Consider the following 9418-nt stretch of genomic DNA (forward strand, 5'->3'; position numbering starts at 1 on the left):
TAGTAAATTGTGGTCAATGTCATGAGACAAAGTATATGTGAACTGCTGTATGGAAAGTGAATTTGCTCTGTAAATCTTCACCCAAATCACAATAAAAAAATAAAAAAAGACTCCATAAATACAATGTTCTATACTCTACTTTGGTAAGTAGTGACTAGGGTCTCAAAAACTTATGAGTGGCCAACTGAGAGGCAACTACTGGTCTCTTTCTGTCTGGAGCAAAGAAAAGCAAATAAAACCAAAGAGTCAAGAAAACAATGAGTCCAAGGCCTAATGGACCACATGAACCAGAGCCTCAACTAACCTGAGACCAGAAGAACTAGAAACTAGGACCACCACCGACCACTCTAACCAGGATCCCAACAGAAGATACCCCAGTGTAAGAAAAAGAACAAAATTCAAACTCATAAAAAAGACCAGATCTCCTGTGGCCCTTAGAAACCCTTCTAACTTAGAGCTGAAGGCCCCTCCCAGAGATGACCTTTCAGCCACATAAAAGGCCTACAAAGTGAACAGAAACAGCCAGGAGGAACATGATCCTCAGAACATGCAACTATAGGATAGCAAAAGGACAGCATCTGCCCAAAAGCAAAGTTCAAAGGGCAAGAAAACTGGACAAATGGAAATGAGGAACCCAAGGTAGAAATGAGGAGAGTGCTGACACATTGCAGGGGTTGCAACCAATGTCACAGAACAATCTGTATAAACTGCTGAATTGGAAACTAATTTGCTGTATAAACTTTCACCTAAATCACAATAAAATTATTTTTTATAAAATTGTAAAGAGAATCACCTGGACAGTGTGTTAAAACCCAGATTTCTGGCCCTACCTTTAGTAGATTTCAGTAGATTTCTTTTGGACCACTATGACCCTTTCAATAAATTCTCTCCAAACAGTACTTTAATATAGATTGGCAAATCAGCCCAATACCATAGGCCCAGATGAAAAAAGAAATAGGTCAGGCTCCCAGACACTAAATGTCTTCCACACTAGGAATAAAGATGCTACTTTAAAGGTATTTAGGAAGATAAGCAGACTTTATTAGAGGTTAGTAAGAAAGTCAGCTGCCAACTGTTAGAAACAGGTAGATTTTCTAAAATAGGGAAGTTTTGATGTATTTTCATTTGTGGTTAAAACATTTCTTAAATTCCACACCACCAAAAAGACCAGCAGACTTGATGTAACTGTGTATTCTTTCATATCTTATTAAAGCATTTATAAATAATTTTATTATTTCAATATTATTCAAATTTAGTAGTAAAAAACAAGATGCTAACAATTACTTTAATGGGAATAATTATTGCTGGGATTATAGTTCAAGAGGCTGTAAATCTCTTGTTGTTGTTGTTGTTATATGCCCGACTCAAAGCAACCTCTCCTTGGGTTTCCAAGGTGGTATCACTATGGAAGTAGACTGCCCAACCTTCCTTCCGAGGAGTGGCTGGTAGGTTTGAACCACCAGCCTTCCGGTTAGCACTCAAGTGCCTTAGGCACTATGCTACCAGAGATCCTTGTAAATCTCTTAGTGACCTTATTACAAAGTTAGATTAGAAAGTATAAACTAAAATAAGATCTCTATATAGCACAACTAACACTTACAAGTGGAATATCTCAGTTTTCCTCTAAGTTTCTATATTTAAACAACTTTGGTTCTCACCAATGACCCTAAGTCAATCAATAAAGCATCAAATTCTATTAACAGCTAAAAAGCGCTTTAATCGTCATTCATCTGCAAAAGAAAACATGTTGTTGTTTTTAGATGTCGCTGAGTGACCCTACGTACAAGAGAATGAAATGCCGCCCAGACTTGCACTATCCTCACAACCATTGTTATGTTTGAGCCCACGTTTGCAGTCGTTACGTCAATCCATCTTGCTGAACCTCTTCTTCTTTTTTTTGCTGACTCTCCTCTTTACCAAACATGATATCCTTCTTCAGGGACTAGCCCCTCCTGATAACATGTCCAAAGTATGTGAGACAAAGTCTCACCATCCTTGCTTCTAAGGAGCATTCCAGATGTAGATCTTCCAAGGCAGGTCTGCTTGTGCTTCTGGCCATCCACGGTTCAATATGAAGAAAACATGACAACCCAGTATTTTCCCTCTTTTGAACCAAAATATATTTTTAAAATCTAAAGCAAAGTTTTAACACTTATTCTAAATATTTCTCTAGTATATCTATTTTTAAATGTCTAAGAATCATTTTCTGATCAAGGAAAAGTTTATACATAGAAGAAAACTTTCTGTTGGTTATCAGGGATGGGAGGGAAGGAGAAACTTAATTCCTAGATAGGTTGGAAAAAAAAAATATACATATATGTATGTATATAAAAACCAAAAATTTTTAGTGGTTACCAGGGGTAGGAGGGAGGGGTAAAGGGGATGATTTTGTTTGTGGGGCACTGAGTTTATGTTGATGGTGGTGGAATATTTGGAAAAAGATAGCAACAATGGTGACACAACATGAAAAATGTCATCAATGTGAGCTGTAAATATGGAAGTTGTTAGGTTGGCAAATGTCTTGCTGTGTATGTTTTCATAACAAAAATTAAAAAAAAAAAAGGTTCATTTTCTGGTTATTAATATAACTTCTTACCAGGATCTGCTAATCCAGTGGTTTCAAGCAATATGTAATCAAATTTCCCCTTTTTCTGCATCAAATTCTCAATAGCTCTAAGGCCACTGTCCCTAGAAAAATATCAAAACATAATATACAGCTGATTACCTGAATGTTTTAATGTGATCACTAAAAACAGTTTAAAATATATTTAGTAACTTAAGACAAAAATATTTGGGCATGTGAAAATTTAACTTACTAAGTGTCTAACAAAATGCTCCTCCAATATTCACTAATGAGGAGGACAAGTCAGATGCACACACACTGACAGGTAAAAAGAATTCATATTTATGATGAGTTAATAGCATAACTTTACTGAAACTAAAAACAGAATTTTAAGTTATGTGACTCAATTTGACTTGCTATTTACATAGCTTTATGAAAGAAAAAATATCAACATGCAAAATAATGATAAAATTTATAAATTATAGCAATTTAATACAATAGCTAAGAGGACACAGTCACTAAATACCATTCAATTCTACTTTGAATTAGGGTACCAGGGCTTAAGTTTCCTTTTATTATCTTATAAGAGTATCAAAAGTGAAAGAAAATACTTGATGGACTACATTTTGGTTGTTCAAGAAAGTCTGTGATAAAGGTGCCAAGACATTTCAATGTGACATGAAGTCTTTTCAACACATGGTGCTGGAACACCTGGCTGCCCACATGCAGAATAAAGTTAGACTCCCACACTATATACAAAATTGGATCAAAGACACACATTTAAGAGGTAAAACTATGAAACTGTTAGAAGAAAATGGGGGTAAATCTTTGTGACCTTGTATTAAGCAATATCAAATTGGCAAATGACAAAAGCACATGTGACAAAAGAAAAAATACATAAACTGGACTTTACCAAAAGTAAAATCATTGTGCCTTAAAGGTCACTAATCTGATAGCTGACATTGTTGTCAGTTGCTGTCAAATTGATTCAGAGAATCTAGTATTTAGAATATATAAAGAACTACTATCACTCACAACAAGAAGACCAAACACTACAACTGGTGGGACAGAACATGAGGCTTCTCTTTCTTGACATTTACCTTTGGTTTTATAGACATTAATATTTGGAAGTAAGACCAATTATTTATTAAATCCAGAACAATCATTTTTTAAGGACAAAATGAGATGTTCGTGTATGTAGAGATTATAAATTTAGTAAGCCCTGACATCAAAACCAACAGAAAGCTCAGTAAAAACAACAAAGCATTAGAGTAGGTAGAAAAAAATGAATAAAACAGCAAGAAAAACTTTAAGAAAACACATCCTCATAAATCTAATTTCTATGTGAAAATACAATGAAGATTTTGTAAATTGAGTTAAAATTACGTAAGAAAATCAAAGCTGGAACCATAAGCAGTAAATGTTTACAGTAAGCCAGCATGCCACACTTCTCACTTCACTGAACAGCACAGGCAGCCGTTTCCAAGCTCCAGCCACTCCTCATAGAGCTCTCCACCTTGGCTGACGGCTAAGGGTTTCTCCACTGCATTTCCTGGAATAATTGACAAGCAGCACTGTTTAGATTATACTCACCACAAAGATGAGGACACACAGTAACTACCAGAGTTCAAGGCAGAAATGACATTTTATAACTATTATTCTCTCATTCTATTCATGTAAATATATTATTTATATTATATGCATAAAAATATTCTCAATATTTAAATTAAAGGATTATTTCAGCTTTTAATTCTTTCTTAAAAATAAACAAAGAATAAAATAAATGAAGACTCACACCCCTAAAAATCCAAAATGAATGACTCCTGTCTCCTCTTTAGGCCTCTGACATGCCTGCTCCCATTTCCCAACAAGGCAGCTATATGAAGGTACTCGGTCTTGTTCTTGGTTAACTTTCTACATAGGCCCTTATGTTTTATATTTGGGCTCTTATGTATACTTCCTTCAACCTCTTAAGGGATCCTCTCATCTTTTTCCCTTTCATTCTGCCTCTATATTGCTTTTGTCTCTATGGACAGTATGCGCAACATACCCAGTGTGAATTACACATGTGCCTTCATTATAAGGACACCTATTTGGCCAGGGAATCACCTGCTCACTTAAAAATGAAACTTTAGTCAAATATACACACACTTCCTAATAATGCTTGCTTGAGAAAAGATAAAGGGTTATCTGAGATTCTGAGATGTGTGTTATCATATAAAAAACAATTACAATGCTTTACTTTTCCTCTAAAGAAATATACTGAAGCCAGGGAAGAGTTCTCTAAGTTCAGTAAAGCAAATGTCAAAAAAAGAGAGTAGTTTTTAATTTTTACTTTTGGTTCATATTTAGCTAAACCAAAAAAAACCCCCAAACTTACTGCTGTCAAGCCATATCTAACTCATAGCCACCCCTCCTTGGGTTTCCATGGCAGTATCACTACGGAAGTAGATTGCTCAACCTTCCTTCCGAGGATGAAAGGATGGGTTTGAACCTCCAGCTTTCTAGTTAGCAGTCAAGTGCCTTAGGCACTACACTACCAGAGATGGTGACAAAGAGCTTTTAGAAGGGCTGCTACAGAATTCAAGGTTCAGAGAAAGTTAATAAAATACATAGGAAAGTATTGAGGATGCTGTGAAGAATAAAAACGTGAAAAGGACCCAGAAAGAATGAAGAAAACTAGGAAGAGATAAGAAATGTAGCCACGATTAATCAAGGGTGCAATGGATAGTCAATGAGTAAGAAACTAAAAAACACTAAAGATTAGAAAGCCTGAGGATTTTTATTTTATCTAACAGTAATTCCCTCCTTAACCTTATCCAATTTAGCTAACAGTCTTTCTATTCTATTGATAAAACTCAGCTCTTTCACTAGTTTACTACAACTGAATATAGGTACATTTTAAGAAATAGCCTAACAGAAATTACACTTTCTAGGCTAAAAGTGAGTTTTTATTCAAATTCATACCTGAGAAGAAAAATCCCTATAAAAGAAATCAAAGTATTCTAACTCTGCTCTATGGAAAGAGCCTGGTGGTGCAGAGATTAAGCATTCAGGTGCTAACCCAAAGGTCAGTGGTTTCCAATGACCAGCTGCTCCAAGGGAGAGATATGGCAGTCTGCTACTATGAAGATTTACAGTCTTGGAAACCCTATAGGGCAGTTCTACTCTGTTCTATAGGGTTGCTATGAGTCAGAATCAACTGGATGGCTTTTTGGTTTTGTTACATAGATTTTTCATGATTTAAAATTAAAGAAATCAGAAATTTAAATACATACATTTTTACAGATAATTTAAGCTCCTTGAGGGTGGACACTATGTATTTAACTATTTTAAAATCTTCAGTTTTAACTGCTTTGCAGATAACATGTGTATTTATAATAACTGAAGTATTTTTAAATATTTTTCATAATTTCCTAATTACTTTGCATAATTTACAATAAACAATGTAATCAGTACAAAAGCACTTTCTCAAGTTTAAAGAATACAATTCAATTTCCCTGAATCTTGTTTCCTTTTACTTTTTCCTACGTGGAACATACTAGAAACAAATGAAATTTTTATCTGGTTATCAGTAAAAAGTAGGAGAAAGATGTGGCAGTCTGCTTCCATAAAGATGACAGCCTTGGTGAACTATTAGGTATGTCTATGAAATGGGGAGTGTATCCAAGAACATGTATAGAGTTGGCAGACGATGGTCCTATAAGTTTATGTGAATGATCAGAATTCCCAGGTGTATAGTAGAGCTGACAAGGGGCAAGGTTGTGGTCACGGCTTGGTCACAGCCAGCTACCCAGAGGGACCAAGTAGTTGAACCTGTAGGCTTGGGACCATAGTCACAGGGGACATCAAGCTCAAATGGCATAACATACTATACAAAACATTGTTCCACCTCCTACTTTGGCAAGTAGCGTCTGGGATGTTGAAAGCTAGCATGCTGCCACCTAGATGCAACAATGGGTCTCACCTCGTCAAGAGCAAAGAAGAATGAAGAAAGCCAGAATTCATGGAAATAATTATGGTAGCATAGTGCCAAGGCACTTGACTGCTAACCAGGAGGCTGGCGGTTCAAACCCATCAGCCACTCCTCGGAAGGAAGGTTGGGCAATCCTACTTTCGTAGTGATAACTGCCTCGGAAACCCAAGGAGGGGTCGCTAGGAGTCGGGGCCGACTCGATGGCAAACAACAACAACAACAACAGCAACTGGTACACCATCCGATCTGCAGCCTATATGACTATGAGACCAGAAGAACTAGATGGTGCCCGGCTAACAATGTCATCCACTTGGAAGGGGATCTATGTAGGAGATCCTTGATAGAGAGGGAGAACAATGTGGAACAAAACTCAAAATCATTTGGAGAAAAAAAAAAAGAAGGGGGGATGGGGACCAGGTTTGCTGGTCCAATAGAGCCTGTTGGAATCACTAAGACTATGGCCCCTAGCTGCCCTTCAGGTCTGGAATTGAACCCACACCCGTGGTTTCCAGCCAAACAAAAGACAGGCATATGAGTTGAACACTTACCTCAGGTAGATACACTTCTTGGAGAGAACAATCATGGGAGAAAGAAGGACTGCTTATGCACTGGGAGACAGCTCAGAGGGCAGGAGTGCATGGAGAGATGGACACTGGGAAGAGATAACTATGGGGAGGAAGTGGGAAGGGAGCTATTGCATTGTGGTAAACTATGGTCAATGTCATGAGACAAAGTATATGTGAACTGCTGTACGGAAAGTGAATTTGCTCTGTAAATCTTCACCCAAATCACAATAAAAAATTAAAAAAGAAAAGAAAATACCTGAGTACTCGATGGCACAAAACAACAACCAAAAAAAAAAAAAAAAGATGACAGCCTTGGAAACTCTATGGGGTAGTTCTACCCTGTCCTATAGGGTAGCTAATCAATCAGAATTGACTCAATGGAAATGGGTTTGGATCAGTAAAAAACAAACAAAAGAAACTTCCTTTCATATGTTTAGATACTTACTTCTGTAGTTAATTTCACATAAAAATGTTTTTTAATTCTATTGGTATGAATTCCAAAATTACACAAAATACAACTTTGTAGACAGTGTCTGATTTCAGTACCCCAAAGTTATACAAAATATAGCTTTGTAGAAAGTGACTAATCTTTCCAAAGATTAATCCATGTGTTCATATTATAAAACCTTGTATTTTCAGTTTTCAATACAGAGTATCAAAACTCACCAGTGAAATCAACTCTCCTCTAAAATGTTGCAGCACAGCATTCACTAAATTTCACTCACCTTCCCCAAATTCATTCAAAATAACAGCTACTCGTTTACTATGTTGCTCTGTCAAAATATAGTTAAGCAGCGTTGTCTTCCCAGCACCTAAAAAATACATTTGTTTTAAATAACAAAATCCAAAGGCTAACTTTAAAAGCACAAAAGGCATATAGTCTCAATGTTCTTAAGAACTTCTGTGCTATTTTTCAAAAGGTATTTAACTATAGTACAGAAGGTTCTAGAATATTAAAGCATCCTTTGAAAAGTGTTACATCTTATGTAGATATAAAATCTTATAAATATTTACAAATACTCCTTCAAGCTAGATCACAGTTTTATTCATCTTTATAACCAGGAGAGAATTAGGGTATGAAGATCTTTAGCATTTCTAGATAATATTCCTTTAAAAGCATCAGAAAAGATGAAAGGCTTACATTTAGTGCGCTTTAGGAAGCTCAACGTCACCAACAGTGGGAAGTATAAAACGGAAGGGACTTAAAACGACCCCAAGTGTGAGATAAAGAAGTCCTGAACATACATAGATGCAACATAGGGTGGTGGCAATGGAAACAAAAAGAAGGGATATACATGAGAGACCTAATAAAAGTATCCCCAACTTACAATGTATTCAAGTTATGACTTGAATGTTCAAGCTATGACTTTTTTAAATTATGAACATACACATCAATGTTCTACTTGGCAAAAATAATGTTTTGCTTGTAACTTTTACCAGTAATATAAGGGCATTTAAATTTTTTAAAAAATAAGGAATTACTGAAGTCAGGGGTTCCATGGAATAAAGTACTCACGTAGTTTATAAAATATACCAGTTCCTTTACATGATAACATTCTTTCCTGGTCAAGAATACATGGTCTACATCCCAAAAATTTATCTAAAAAGATATTTTATCTCAAGATCCACCATTAACCAGACACAAGTTCACACTGGCTACTTTTAGTATTCTTCAAACAATCTATAAAACTGATGATATATACAGGAAATGGGGATGGATGTAGGTAGTGTCAAGAACAAAATATTCAGTGTTTATACAAAGGTTAAGTTTATAATGTTACACTCACTTCATCCAGTAGGTGGCATACTAAACCTAATATAAGCAGTTCCTGGAAATCTGACTTAGGACAATTCTAAGGAGCTCTGGTGGTGTAGTGGTTAAGCATTTGGCTGCTAACCAAAAGGTTGGTGGTTTGAACCCACAAGCCACTCCACAACAGAAAGATGAGGCAGTCCGCTTCTGTGAAGTTTTACAGCCCTGGAAACCCAATGGGGGTGACTATGAGTTGGAACCCACTTGATGGCAGTGAGTGTTTTTTGGAAGGACAACTCTTTTTTGTCCTTTAATATTACATAAGTTTACCCTCACTTAGATATGACTGAATCCACCCCTACTCACAAGAAATTCTTCATCACAATCACCTTTACTAGCCACATGTGCAGCTTTTAAATCATTAAAAAGGCTTCAAGCCTTTCACAGCACTAAAGTAAGACTAGGAACTGTATGAACCTTTTTCAACTTACCTACAACTTCGACTTACAGGACACACTTAGGATAGATCACCTGTAACCTGGGGACTACCTGTTTTTCAT

The 9418-nt window shown here is 36.2% G+C and overlaps 1 protein-coding gene across 1 annotated transcript in view; it reads right to left on the minus strand.

Annotated features, from left to right (window-relative positions):
• CBWD1 (COBW domain containing 1) overlaps positions 1 to 9418 on the minus strand; it is a 52708-nt gene that overhangs the window by 38861 nt on the left and 4429 nt on the right. The window contains exons 2-4 of the mRNA XM_007956573.2: positions 7831 to 7917; positions 4019 to 4115; positions 2597 to 2688 (exon numbers count right to left, since the gene is read on the minus strand). Of these exons, the coding sequence (XP_007954764.1) occupies positions 2597 to 2688; positions 4019 to 4115; positions 7831 to 7917 (276 nt within the window). The remainder of the gene's footprint in view (positions 1 to 2596; positions 2689 to 4018; positions 4116 to 7830; positions 7918 to 9418) is intronic.

This window comes from Orycteropus afer, unplaced genomic scaffold, assembly GCF_000298275.1.
Source record: "Orycteropus afer afer isolate SDZICR_OR568_19922 unplaced genomic scaffold, OryAfe1.0 scaffold00637, whole genome shotgun sequence".
Classification (NCBI taxonomy): Eukaryota; Metazoa; Chordata; class Mammalia; order Tubulidentata; family Orycteropodidae; genus Orycteropus; species Orycteropus afer.